Source organism: Silurus aristotelis, assembly GCF_946808225.1.
Source record: "Silurus aristotelis genome assembly, chromosome: 26".
Classification (NCBI taxonomy): Eukaryota; Metazoa; Chordata; class Actinopteri; order Siluriformes; family Siluridae; genus Silurus; species Silurus aristotelis.
This window is the reverse complement of record NC_139599.1, coordinates 8798534-8813407: the sequence shown is the minus strand read 5'-3', so window position 1 is coordinate 8813407 and position 14874 is coordinate 8798534. Positions and strand designations below refer to the sequence as shown.

Genomic DNA, 14874 nt, shown 5'->3' with positions numbered 1-14874 from the left:
CACATGCTCTATTAAATATTTTATATTTGATAGATTTTTCTATAATGCCTGGTCTGCAAAACAGACTACAGTAGGACTACACAACTGGCTGACCTTTAAACCATTCCTAAAAATACATCAGATGATACTACAGAACATGATTTTTTTATAACATATTTTATGCATCCACAAAGAGGGTACATCAATATATATATATATATACAAATAGTGGTCTCTAGGTTGTACCAAAAAAGATAGACACCTAATAGAAAGAGCAATCAGTATATTTTGATTGCATTTGCAGTAATATCTAAAAAGCAAATGTGAAAAAAGAATAGAATTGAAATCAGTACTGATAAGGAAATTTAATTAACTCAGCATTATTGCTAAATTTGCAACTGTTGAGAGAGTTTTTAATTGTGATTACATTTTAAGATGATCGAGGCCCGGGTTAACAACGACCGCCACAGGTATCGTTAGCCGACAGGGTACCGGTGGAAATTGGGCTACTGTTGGCCGAAGGAGGAGAAGGAGAGGAGGAAGGCGTCTACAGAGACGGCAGGAAAAGGAGCAGTGTAGGAGAGTAGAGGTTCGGGTTGGTACTTTAAATGTTGGTACTATGACGGGTAAAGGGAGAGAGATAGCTGATATGATGGAGAGGAGAAAGGTAGATGTGTTGTGTGTTCAGGAGACCAAGTGGAAAGGGAGTAAGGCCAGGAACATTGGAGGTGGGTTTAAACTGTTTTATCATGGTGTGGATGGGAAGAGAAATGGTGTAGGGGTGATTCTGAAGGAAGCGTACAGTAAGAGTGTAGTGGAGGTGAAGAGAGTTTCTGATAGGGTGATGATCGTGAAGGTGGAAGTTGAAGGGATGATGATAAATGTCATCAGTGCCTATGCTTCACAAGTTGGCTGTGAGATGGAGGAGAAAGAAAGATTCTGGAGTGAATTAGATGAAGTGGTAGATGGTGTACCTAGGAAAGAACAATTGGTGATTGGGGCAGACTTTAATGGGCATGTAGGTGAAGGGAACAAAGGTGATGAGGAGGTGATGGGTAGGTATGGTTTTAAGGAGAGGAATGTGGAAGGGCAGATGGTGGTAGATTTTGCTAAAAGGATGGAAATGGCAGTGGTGAACACGTATTTTAAGAAGAAGGAGGATCATAGGGTGACGTATAAGAGTGGAGGAAGGTGCACACAGGTGGATTATCTTCTGTGTAGGAGATGCAACCTAAAGGAGATTGGAGACTGTAAGGTGTTGGCGGGGGACAGTGTAGCTAGACAGCATCGGATGGTGGTCTGTAAGATGGTTTTGGAGGCGAAGAAGAAGAGGAGGAAAGTAAGGTTTGAAAGAAGAATAAGATGGTGGAAACTGAAGGAGGAAGAGTGTAGTGTGAGGTTCAGGGAAGAGGTCAGACAGGGGCTTGGTGGTGGTGAAGAGGTGCCGGATGATTGGGCAACTACTGCAGGAGTGATGAGGGAGGCAGCTAGAAAAGTACTTGGTGTGACATCTGGAAATAGAAAGCAAGACAAGGAGACGTAAGGGTGGAATGAGGAAGTGCAGGAGAGCATTAGGGGAAAGAGATTGGCAAAACAGAAGTGGGATCGACAGAGTGATGAGAAGAGAAGGCAGGAGTACAAGGAGATGCGGCAGCAGGTTAAAAGGGATGTGGCGAAAGCCAAGGAAAAGGCATATGAGGAACTGTATAAGAGGTTGGACACTAAGGAAGGAGAAAAGGATTTATACCGATTGGCCAAGCAGAGGGACCGAGCTGGGAAGGATGTACTGCAAGTTAGAGCAATAAAGGATGGAGAGGGAAATGTGTTGACTAGTGAGGAGAGTGTGTTGAGAAGATGGAGGGAGTATTTTGAACAGCTGATGAATGAGGAAAATCAGAGAGAGAGAAGGTTGGAGGATGTGGAGTTGGTGAAGCAGGATGTAGATAGGATTAGTAAGGAGGAAGTGAGAGCAGCGATTAAGAGGTTGAAGAATGGAAAGTCGGTTGGACCAGATGACATACCGGTAGAAGCGTGGAGATGTTTAGGAGAGATGGCAGTGGAGTTTTTAACCAGATTGTTTAACAGGATTCTGGAAGGGGAGAGGATGCCTGAGGAATGGAGAAGGAGTGTGCTGGTACCGATCTTTAAGCATAAGGGAGATGTGCAGACCTGCAGTAACTACAGGGGAATTAAGTTGATCAGTCACACCATGAAGTTATGGGAAAGAGTAGTGGAAGCCAGGCTGAGAGAAGAGGTGACCATCTGTGAGCAACAGTATGGTTTCATGCCGAGGAAGAGCACCACAGATGCCTTATTTGCTTTGAGGATGTTGATGGAGAAGTATAGAGAAGGACAGAAGGAGCTGCATTGTGTATTTGTGGATTTAAAGAAAGCGTACGACAGGGTGCCGAGAGAGGAGTTGTGGTATTGTATGAGGAAGTCAGGTGTGTCAGAGAAGTATGTGAGGGTGGTGCAGGACATGTATGAGGACAGTGTGACGGCAGTAAAGTGTGCAGTAGGTACGACAGACTGGTTCAGGGTGAAGGTTGGACTGCATCAAGGATCGGCCCTGAGCCCTTTCCTGTTTGCAGTGGTGATGGACAGGTTGACGGACGAGGTCAGACAGGAGTCTCCCTGGACTATGATGTTTGCAGATGATATTGTGATTTGTGGTGAGAGTAGAGAGCAGGTTGAGAAGAGCCTGGAGAGGTGGAGATATGCGCTGGAGAGAAGGGGAATGAAAGTCAGTAGGAGTAAGACAGAGTACATGTGTGTGAATGAGAGGGAGGGCAGTGGAGTGATGCGGTTGCAGGGAGAAGAGGTGGAGAAGGTGGAGGAGTTCAGGTACCTGGGGTCAACAGTGCAAAGTAATGGAGAGTGTGTTAGGGAAGTAAAGAAAAGAGTGCAGGCAGGGTGGAGAAGAGTGACAGGAGTGATTTGTGATAGAAGAGTATCTGCAAGAATGAAAGGGAAAGTTTATAGGACTGTGGTGAGACCTGCGATGTTGTATGGATTAGAGACAGTGGCATTGAGTAAAAAACAGGAGGTGGAGCTGGAGGTAGCAGAGCTGAAGATGTTGAGGTTTTCGTTGGGAGTGACAAGGATGGACAAGATTAGAAATGAGTATATTAGAGGGACAGCACATGTAGGATGTTTTGGTGACAAGGTGAGGGAGGCGAGATTGAGATGGTTTGGACATGTGCAGAGAAGGGACATGAATTATATTGGTAGAAAAATGCTGAAGATGGAGCCACCAGGTAGGAGGAAAAGAGGAAGGCCAAGGAGGAGGTTCATGGATGTGGTGAGGGAAGACATGCAGGTAGTTGGTGTAAAAGAGGCAGATATAGAGGACAGGGTGGTATGGAGACGGATGATCCGCTGTGGCGACCCCTAATGTTAGCAGCCGAAAGAAGAAGAAGAAGATTACATTTTAAGATGATCAAAGCATTTGAATGAATGAACAACAAAACAAGACTGACAATGACTTAAGTGGGGTCAGAAATCACAGGCAATCATGGAGATGGAAAATTGGCAAATATTTTGACTGCCCATAAGGAGTAAGAAAGTGTTAGTCTTGCAAAAAACAAGATTAAAAATGGCAAAACAGCAGCCAGAAAAGCAAATCTTACAGCAAATTATGTTCATTAAATTGCTGTATGTCCACATTCTGTTCTAAAATCAACATGACCTTTACTGGTAACTTGAGTTGTATTGAGATAATGCTTCTTTTTTGCAGCATAGCACATGGTCTTTAAACAGGTCTATTCAATTAATAACAATTCAAAGTCTTTGGAGTGAACAAGCGGGCAAAAATGACCGTCTGCAGGCTATATTAAGTCATCACTCAGGTCCCCTTTTAGGAACTCGGGCTGCATCGCAACGCTTTGGGAACACTTCCCCACTCTGAAACACGTGTGTAATTCGGCCAACAGAGAGATGCGACACCACCTGTGGGGAGGATTAATAACTTCTTATGCTCCTTAGAAGCAATACTCACATTTCTTTTAGGGTTCACCACAATCATAATACACACATTTCCAGAAGAACTAGTTCTATCATCATATATTATTTTATTAAGCTTGTGTTCTAAAATACAGTTTTGTAATAGGTGTGCTGAACATTTAGGTTTCTAAAGTTTGGTACAGTGGTTACAATACTGAAAACAGCATATGTAATTGATTTTAAGTGTGACTTTTTATGTTTCCAAAAGCTACAATCTAGGAAGCATTGTTTCTTTGTTGTTAATACAAGAAGTAAAACAATTAAACTTGAACAGTCCTAAATATTAGTGTTTTGATATAAAAATATGAGTGTCTCCAAATGCAATAATGTCTATTGTATATGTAAATTAATAATCAACAGCAAGTGTTAAAACAAAAACAAAAAAAACAAAGACAATAAGCAGATTAATTCTGAAAACGAAAGGACCAAGTTGTGAAAGTTGTGAAACAGTGTCAGACAGCTGATTTGTGTTTGCCAAAGGCAATTTTCTTTTGATGACACTTATAAACATGGCAAACGCTGGGGCTTCTTATGTCACTTGATTATATTTGTTCTTTTACAAGGAGTTAAAGGTTCCATGGAAGCCGGAGGGAACGTTAACAGGAACTTTAGCCCTTCCCACTTCCTCAAATGTCTTAGCATCCAGAACCAGCAGGAAAGTACCTTTATCCTAAACCCAACACACAAAATAGACATTTACATAAAAAAAGTAAAAAAAACAAAAACAAACAAAAAACACTGCAGAAAGTTTCATAGAACATCTTTGAATGTTGAATGTGTCTATGTTTTTATATATGTTTTAATTTGCAGAGTCTTACAGTACCTCAGTAGGTGTGAGAACAACAGACAGGATGACTCCATCATCCTCTTCCTCTGAATTAGGTGAGGGGACAAACACAGGCTCAGATGGATAAAAGCCTGGCTGATGCCATGCCTAACCATAAAAAAAAAAAAAAAAAAAATTATTTGTATTTGTTAACTCATACAAATTACATATGGTGTATGTACATATGCAATTTATCTTAAAATATATGCTGTTTTAGTTACATAAAAAAAATAAAAAATCAGTGGAAATACATGCATGTGAAAAATAAAGTAGCTTTAACTGAACAACACATGGCATATTACACTGTCATCATTGAGTTCACAAAAAGCCAAACTGGAGAATCCATGTATGCAAAAAAAAAGTACAAAATATGATTCAATACCAGTTGTAGAACCAACTTTAGCAGCTAAAACTTGAAGTAATTATGTTGTGTATTACTTTATTAGTCTTTCATTTTGTCAGGCCTGAAAAACACAGGCGAAAAATAAAGTAGCACTTTGCGAGGTTTAATAAGTTTGTACAGAGAAGAGCAGTGAAAAGCAGTAACAGTACCGGGAAGGGATTATGATCCAGAATGTATCGGTAGATACGGGGAGTTGGTGTCGTACCGGGAATGTCTACAGAATCCTTAAAGTCCTTGAGAAAGGTAAGTTTAGCAAATCCATAGGACGCCAGGGGATGGTGAAGTCCACACAGTCCGATTGAACAGATAATTACACGAACAGATAGTCCGATAGAACAGATAGTTCCTCCTTAACACTTCTTGCAGGCGGCGTGTTAAAGAGAGGCGAGGCTGGTCGTTTTTTGACACATTTACATTTGTGCCATTCTGCAGATGCCCTTGTACAGAGCGACGTACAAATGTGCTTTGAGTCTCTAGATATGAATAAATCTACACTGATACGCTAGATTACAAGCTTAAAATAAATCAGACTACAACTCCTTATTTTAACAAAGCAAACTTGTAGATTGCTAATTAAAGTGTTTCAGGAAGAGGTAGGTCTTCAAACATCGCTTAAAGATAGCCAGGGACTCAGCTGTTCGGACATATAGGGGAAGTTCATTTCACCACCTCGGTGCCAGAACAGAGAAGAGCCTTTAGGTATACTTACTTCTCATTCTGAGAGAAGGTGGTAGCAGTCGAGCAGTGCTGGAGGATCTCAGACGTGGTGCAGTGCAAGGTGTGATGAAGATTCTATGTGTTAAGATGGTGCTGGCCCATTTTTGGAGTGTTTTAAATCTGATTTATGCAGCTACTTGAAGCCAGTGAAGGGAGCGCATTTTGGATCATTTGCAGTGGACAAATAGCATTCAAAGTAAGACCTACCAGCAGAGAGTTGCATTAGTTCAGTCTCGAAATAGGACAGAAATAGTCTAATCATTTAAATGTTGTAGAGAAAAATTTGACAAGAACGAGCCACATTAGCATGTGAAGGACAGTTTATTGTCCATAGTTACCCCAAGGTTGCGAGACGTGGCTGAAGGGGAGAACAGAGAGTCATGAAGAGTTATTCGGAGATCTTGACCTGGAGCTGAATCACCTGGGATGACCAACAGTTCTGTTTTGCTGGGGTTCAGTTTGAATTCATGAGCACGCATCAATAAAGATATGTCTGTCAAGCATGCCGAGATCCAAGCGGAAGCTGTGGTATCTGAGGGAGGGTAGAAAAAGATGAGTCGAATGTCATCAGCATAGCGGTGGTAAAAAAACCCATGAGGGGATATGACTTTACCAATAGAGTGGGTATAGAGGGAGAAAAGGAGGGGACCAAGTACCTTTCACATTATTGTGGAGGAACTGTACCTCACTCTTTTTTACATTGTTGCTTCAGTTCAATGAGATTCCCTTTCAAGAACTAGAGCTGCATCAACAATGCTTTGGGGACGCTTTTGCGTTGTACACACTCAGAATCATGTGTCTAATCTGTCCAATGGAAAGTGCGGCATCACTGGCAGGGTGACGTCTTGACCAGGAAGCTGTAAAACGTGCATGAAGTGAAGCCGGTGCTAGCTTCTGTTTGTTCATGAAGCGCTCTATGTGCATGTGTATATTGTCTGTCCATATTGCGAGCCGGAAGTAGAGGAGCTTATGGAGGTTGTGACTCGTGCCGTTGCCAAGCTCGATCAGCCGGCTAATGAGCAGAAAGGTGGCTTTCTACCACCTACATCACAACCTGACCTGCACTGAGGTGTCCAGGGCCTGGGCAAAGCTGTATTCAGCCCGCCGTTTTAGTCCCAAATCCACGTTGTATTCCAATGTTATGAGAAAAGCATGGTTATGGATCGGTGCCCCGGGTTGAAGAGATGCATTGTCCCGGAACACGTCGGCACTGGCGAGTAAGGCTTCTGCCTCAGCAGGTCAAGCCACTGCATGTCTGCACACCATGGCAGCGTTACAGGCATATCAGGCTGACCTGCTGTGGGAGAAAGACGTGGGAGGCATTTTGGGCGGCCAGGAGGACCAGGAGCTCCGCCATATGGGGATTTAGCTCTCAAGGCAACTAAAGAGACCGCTATAGCCATTGGCCCGTCTATGGCAGCCCTAGCCTCCACGTAGAGGCAACTATGGCTTACCTTACTGAATTTTACAGAAAAAGACATGGCCGTGCTGCTGGACGCCGATCTAGTGCAGACTGGTCTATTCAGCAACTCCGTAAACATAGTAGTCATTAAGTTCCAGGAGGCCAAGAAACAGTTTCAGTGGTTCTCTCACATGTCGCTATCATTGGGGGTTGCTCGGCAGGCGCAGCACCAGTACCAACCCAGCACCTGAGATGTTACTGAGATGGCAGATCTGAGGACTGTCATTTATAATAAGAGGACTTTGGCCAAGAAGTCCTGAGACAGGATGTTCTGGGGACTTTGCCGGGAAAGGGCATGGTGCACCTCATTACACAGTGACGGCCCCACTCCAGCACCTCCAGGGACCTGGTCCATCAACGCTGCCACAACTCTGCCACTGAAACAGTGATTCAGAGCATGGCCAGATCCAGCGAGCATCCACCTTGCCCAGTATCGTAGCGGAGCTGGAGACTTATGGCCCCCTTCGAGGCTCCTAGAGCTGGAACAGGGTGTAGCCCTGGCTCTAGGCCTACCAGAGGTCAGTCTTGAAAGACTGATATCCTGAAGAGACTACCTGGCAGTCTCAGAAGCTCTACCAGACCTGTCTCTGTGGGTCCTGCGTACTGTAGACATAGGCTATATGATTTAGATTGGGTCTTATCTGCCCCGGTTTAACAGGATGTGTCCCACCCTGACTCTGGTCATGGAACAAGAAGTAAACTCTCTCCCGATGAAAGAGGCAATCAAGGTGGTCCCTCCAACCGATATAGAATCCAGTTTCTAGGGTTCAGAGGGTTGCGTCTTATTCTCTATCTATGTCAGCTAAACGACTCACTAATTAGACTCAGGTTCAAAATGCTGAACATCAAGCAGGTTGTGTCTCAGATCAGATCCGAGGACTGGTTTGTCACGATAGATCTAAAGGATGCATACTTTAATGTATCCATCCTTCCTTTTCACAGGTTCACTTTCGGGGCCGAGGTGTACCAATATCGGGTCCTTCCGTTTAGTCTTGCCCTCTCACCCTGCACCTTTTATGAAGTGTGTGGATGCGGTTTTGGCCCCCCTGAGACTTCAGGGCATCCGTATCTTATAGTATATCGACGATTGGTTGATACTAGCCTAATCACAGAATTTAGTGGTCCAGCATCGAGATATTGTTCTCGCTCACATGGAGGAAGTGGTGTTACGCTGAACGCCAAAAAGAGTGTGCTCATACCTCCTATACAAGCTGGCATGCCGGATCCTCCTGGTGGCCCAGGTAAAGCTGCTCTCCTTGAAAGAACGAAGCAGCAGACACCCTTTTAAGACAAGAGCCAAGGCCAGGGGAATGGTGGCTCCACCCCTAATTGAAGAGATTCGGCAGGGTTCAAGTAGACCGGTTCGCGACTCAAAAGACCCCTCTGGTTCTCCCTTACACCTCCAGCCCCTCTAGGGATGGACGCCTACACCTTTCCCTTGTCAGATTATTAGGAAACAGCATTTGCCTCTCTTTGATCATTGCTGGCACCATTCCTCCCTGGCATTGTGTTAACATACACCTAAATGCTCTAGACCAACAAACCTCTTAAACATTCATAGTGGTGATCAATGAATCAAGGGAATTTGATTAGCAGCATGGGCCTGCTACTTCTAAATTCCTATGGAAGCAATAAGGGTGTACTTAGTTTTTTTTTTTAGACATGGCTGATCTAATTTGGCTTTATTGTTTTTTATAAATGTAGAATACTAAGACTGTATAATATGTCATGTGTTGTATTTATTATGTCCTGATAATTAAACCATAGAACTCAAAGACTAAAAAACAAAGTGTAATTTTCACACTACTGTATAACGTTGCATCCATTTCGTATACCACTATAATCTTAAAATATTCTTTATCACTTTTAAATATTTTATAATATGAACACAGCTCTAATTACATCAGACTCAAATATTTTTTTCAACATTTTCATCATGTAAAACCTAACCTAAAAAAAGTTTTGAATTAAATCAGTGCATGATCTTACTTTTAACTTTTTGTTATCGAGGTCAATCTTGATCAGCGAATCTCCCACCAGGTGGCCAAAACCGCATCCATAGAAATAGCGGTAAGGTTTGGTGTTACACCTGTCATAGTGAATGTGAGGGAATTCAAATCCCCCATAATCCAGCAGTTCTTTGTCATGCAGATCTTCCGACATGCAGAATACCTAGTAGATAATTATAAAACAGACATTAAAAAATAATTAACATTTGTAAACAAATGTGTGGCACATGTTTCCCCATTGAGAAGATTATAATGGTGTATTTATAGGATTTTTGTGTTGTAGTGTTTTTGACCTACAGTACTGAGGAAACTAATCAGTGCCCTATCCACCTGCTTGTAACAAAGAACCACAGAAATCTCCGACAGCAGGTCAACTCTTTTAAATTTTGCCTACCAGCTTCAGGAAGACTTGGACAATGCATCTAAATATCTTCTGCAGAAGACCCACTTCTCCCACATTTGAACTACAGTGTCACAATAAGAATCACTTTATTTGATTTGCTGAGTACATTTAACACCATCCAACCTTCCTAGTCGAGAGAGAAGATAAGAAGACAGGTGATCTCTTTCAGTAAAACTCAGATCTCTGCCACCTGCCAAGTGTTCTGAAGATATTGAGTTTGTTGGGTGCATCAACAATTTCATGGACTTGGATTGGAACAGCTAGCCCCATTATCATAATTGATTAAGATATTGAGCTAGATTACAAATACCATGGTGTCCATTCTGACAACAACCTTGACTGAAAGGTCATCCCAGAGGTTATGTACATTGTGGTTTATACAGTGGGGAGCTGTCAGGGCCAGCAAAGCCTTCTGTACTGGCCTAAACACCATCAGATGCACTGACCTACATTTGCAACCAAACAATATTTGTTCCATCAAATTGTATTAATTTATTCCCAAAAGTATATTCTCTTTATTTTGTATCGTTTCTCTTGGCTGCACTGCTTCTAGGATGAGTATTTGGATGTTAGATTTTTAGTCCAATCAGATTTCAGCCTCTATGTGCTGCCATGTCAATGTAATCTGCCCAGGGCTTTCAAAGTCTGTACTGCTGGCCTTTTTTACCTTAGTCTCTATTAGCAATGTGTCTGATTCTTTAACCAATCAGATTTCAAATTCAACTAGCTGGCTCAGAATATCATCATAATTTTTCTGTCTTCTGATTGATTGGTCAGAGGTAAACTGTTACAGCCAAGTTCAACTGGCAAAACACATCTGTAGCATGCTGCACACATTAATAGATCAGAGTTAGGCTTTTTTTATGCCTACGGAGGAAGAGAAATTATTTGGTCTCGACATACTTAAAAATAAATTTTCAAGAAAAGCTCGACATCATCATAAGAGGTCGACCAACCCCGAAGCTAGCTAGCTTGTCTCAGCCCGGGAAGGGGTTTGTTCACCACTTCCAGACCAGTGAATACAAGCGGTACCACTGGCTTACAGCCTCTGAGGAGAGGTGCAAATTATGAGGATGCATCTCTGGTGAGTAGGTTGTATTTAATTTAAATTGTTTTTGTCATGTTATTAGACAAATATTGATTCTGAACTGCTCCAGATGATGGAGGTGGCACAGTTGTGGTTGTAGTGTACAGGTTTAAAGTTTGCTTTAGTAAAATGGTATTCACCATCCATATGCAAAATGCCTCTTTTGCTGTAATGCCACGTGTTGTTATATTGCGTTTTTGTATAGTATTTATGGTTTTTATAATTGTTCTGTTAGCTAGGCTACTTTGTCTTCATTTTATGTGATGCCTAGCAGAGTGTCAGTGGGTGAGACTAGAAGGAGGACCCAAATGCAGAATGCAAAAGGGGTATGGAGAAAACAGTCTTTAATGGAAGTAGCAAACAGAGAAATCAGTTTTAAAGTGAGAGCCGACTGACAGAGCAATGGGGCAAAGGCAAGAACACAGTCCAATAACTAGTTGAGGGTCTAAACACAGGCAAACAAAGCAATGCAAGCTGAGACAAAACCGAATACAGGAACAGACAAAAATCAGACACCACAAACTAAGTCTAGGTCTCCGGTGGGCACCCAGGCTTTCTGTTTGACATGATAAGGTGAAGCAAGGGTCTTCGCAAAGGTCTGAGGCAGAGCGGCACCCTCGGCGGAGATCTGAAGCGGAGCGGCACCCTTGGTGGAGGTCCAAGGCTGAGTGGCACTCTCAGAGGGGCTTGGGAGCATAGAGGTGCCCTTGGCCGGGCTCAGGAGCTGAGGGGCACCATGACAGGCAGGCTGGGGGACATTCTCTGCCGTGCCTGGAAGCTTTTACAGCCCATCAGCCCTGCTGTAAAAGCCACCTGGCACTGCAGAGAATGTCAAGCGGATAGACTGGGGGTGGCACCCTTGGGAAAGGTCCGAAGTTGAGTGGCACCCTTGTCTGAGGACAGGAGCTGAGCAGTGCCCTCGGCAGAGGTCTGGAGCTGAGCAGTCCGATGACCAGTCCAGGGTCTAAACAGATGCAAAAGAAGCAATGCAGGCAGAGCAAAAACACAAACCAAAAACAGTCCAAAGTCCAAACCAATAATCAGGCAGGCAGGGCAAAACAGGGATTCGAAACAGGGTTGGGAACCAGGAAATAGTGCAGGCAAGACAGCAAGACTAACCTCGGGACATAAGGAACCAGTGAGATAATCTAGCCCAGAGTAAATGTAAAAGGTCTCTTAAAATAATGGGTGGCACGGGAAAAACGGCAAGATGGACACCAAGCTGGAAGCACACACCGCAAACCTGGAAGTCAGTGCCATGAGCCCGGAAGTGAGTGCCAAGATCCTGACACTGAGTTATACACAGTTCTAACAGCAGTTTTCGAGAATTCCCTGTAAACTGTGTATATGGACGAAACACATTTTAAACAAAATTTAATATATATATATATATATATATATATATATATATATATAGTATATCAATTTTTCATCATTTTCAGCACCCATATTATTGAAAGCCACGGCGCACATGACAGGGGGGTGGAGCGACACAACAAGGCACGGTTGGAACCTAATGAGGAGAGCGGCAACTCTTCACCCTCTTCATAGTATAAAAGGAGCCACAAAGGAAAGCAGGTTTAAGAATGTCTGGCTCCCGACTAATTCACAAATTATCTCTCACTTTTCTCACAGGAAGCAGAGATGGCAGCGAGAGCAGCAAGAGCAGTGCGAGCTATCACAGCGACCACACCGACGCTTACCCTGCCTCTTTGACCCTCTAGAGGTTCCTACGTGCCAAGGACACCGAGCACCCACCCGTACAGACAGGACGGGGTCTCAGCTCTCTTCGGCCCGGCCGTGGCTTCAAGCAACTCGAAACCCCTCCGAGCTCCAAATAATGGCGACCAACGGACTAAGAAATACTCGCATTCACGACTTCACTTCTCCCTTTCCCCCACCACTCCTGTAAATACTGTAAATAAAACACGACGTGACACTTACAATTCTGCTCTTCTAGTGTGTGGGTTCCTCCTGTCGCACAAGCGAGTCAATACAATATATATATATATATATATATATATATATATATATATATATATATATATATATATATAACTATAGTGTGTTATCATGCCACCTGTTAATTAGTGTTATTCATTGACTGGTAATAATGATATGCCTGGATGGTGTATATTCATGTATTTTTGTTATAAATTTAATATTTGTAAAAATTCCCTAGCAGCCTACCTTATCTTTACTAAGGCAGATGGCAGTAGCAGAGCTGTTAGGCCTTGTGTTGAGGTTCTGGTTCAGTGGAGTATCATTGGTAATGCTCAAAGGCAATACAAAGCGGCGAGGAAATGCCATGGATAGGCTGTTATAAACCTGATTATAAAAGTACAAAAAATATTAAACCCTGAATAAAGTTGAACACCAATGCAAAAAAGCGGAAAGACAAATTTACTAACTTCATCTAGTTCTTCTCCTGACTTGTGCAAGTTCTGTAGAAAATAGATTTTAAGGGCTTGTCCATTATCTGAGCAGCACATATCCACAATTAGGAAGCCATTCTCCTCAAAAGCATTGATCTGGTGGAAGGTGGATAAAGCCTTTGTGTAGTACTTCACAGGACTGACCTGTTACAAAAACATGGAAATTTCTGTGAATGACCTACAATTTTAATAACTGAATAAAAACTAAAAGTTAAGAAAAATCCACACTAAAAATAGTACGGAACAGATTTAAAATCTTTGAATACTGGATTTAGCTGGTCAAAAATGCTCATTGGTGTCACCTTTCCAGTATGTTTGTTTACAACATGGAAGACAGTCTCCTGTTTTGGATCCCAATAGATGCAGTCATCAATGCTTTTCCCTCTCATCCCAGATGTCAGTATCTTAAACAGGTCTAACTTTATGGGCTGTTCAATGAACATCAGATAGTTCTCCGACATGGCTAGAAAGAAAATACATAATGTTACATGATCTGCTCAAATACAGTACAAAGATTAAATAAAAATGTTTGTTAAAGACTTAGTTATGTATTATGGTTTAAAGTATGAAATGTCCAGAGAACAACCATGTCCATTATTGTGTCTCTATTCATTTCTTGGAGAATTTTAAAATCAATGGTGATCTATATACTAACCATTTTCCATAAGTTGTGCTAGGTATATAGTTAGAAATCATTAGTATCATATCTAGTAGTGTTTTTTATTTTATTTTATAATATCTGAACGTCTACAGGTCCACAGTTGACTTTCAAACCGGATTTGGTGCCTCTAATTTTGAGGATCAAATCCATCTTTTACTCTTTTGGATTGAATATGCAAACGTTTCTCAATATGAATTTAGCTTTGTTGGTGCAGATTTAATTGTTTTGTTCAAATGTATTTCACAACAGTTATTTAAATATTCTTTAAGAGTTTTTGATGCATTATAGAATTATGATATGCAGCTTAGTCAATGCAAAGTGAATAAAGAACACTGAGTTCCTTCTTGAATGAGCCACACATAGCAGAAAAAACAAGTATATTCCAGGTCTGCAAACCATGGCCTGCCTGGCCACCGCGGGGCCACCAGGAGGAGACAGACTCCGTCCCAGTGAACTCTCTCCAGAACTCCCAGGAGCAGTGTGACGGGGCAAAGGCATACAGTACCGTGGCATCCAGCCCTAGATAGGCTAGGGGTGTTTGGGAAAACCAGAGGGGGCAGTGCAATGTCTCTTGAGTCGCAAACAAGTTGTTTGGAGGGGAGTTGCTCGGCAGACCAACTCCGGCTTTTGTTGTGTCTTCTGGACGCATCTTAGGCACATAGTGCTCACCATGTAACCTTGATCACCCCTCTGGGTAATCCTCAGGTCTTGAGCCACCACTAAGGGGTCTCATGTGCAGGAGGCCATGTGGAACCGCATTGGATGCTGCTGCCATCAGACCCAACAATTTATTTTTTTTTATGTTTGAAATGTGCCCCGCATGATTATTTTAAATTGAATCCCATAATACGCTAAGTAAGTGGTTCTAAGTGATAGAGAAAGCATACTAT

General features: G+C 42.5%; 1 protein-coding gene and 1 long non-coding RNA gene across 3 annotated transcripts in view; one reads left to right on the top strand and one right to left on the bottom strand.

The window, feature by feature from the left end:
- Positions 1-311: 311 nt before the first annotated feature.
- Positions 312-4380, top strand: LOC310720917. The gene is made up of 2 exons (XR_014531859.1): positions 312-398; positions 3399-4380. It is a non-coding gene; the product is annotated as an uncharacterized lncRNA (long non-coding RNA).
- LOC310720810 (carotenoid-cleaving dioxygenase, mitochondrial-like) overlaps positions 4027-14874 on the bottom strand; it is a 29622-nt gene continuing 18774 nt past the window's right edge. For both annotated transcript variants that reach the window (XM_083531903.1, XM_083531904.1), the window contains 6 exons: positions 13626-13786; positions 13300-13467; positions 13079-13216; positions 9379-9561; positions 4805-4915; positions 4027-4651 (listed from right to left, as the gene is read on the bottom strand). In XM_083531903.1, coding sequence (XP_083388029.1) covers positions 4538-4651; positions 4805-4915; positions 9379-9561; positions 13079-13216; positions 13300-13467; positions 13626-13786 — 875 coding nt within the window. In that variant the 3' untranslated portion in view covers positions 4027-4537. The remainder of the gene's footprint in view (positions 4652-4804; positions 4916-9378; positions 9562-13078; positions 13217-13299; positions 13468-13625; positions 13787-14874) is intronic.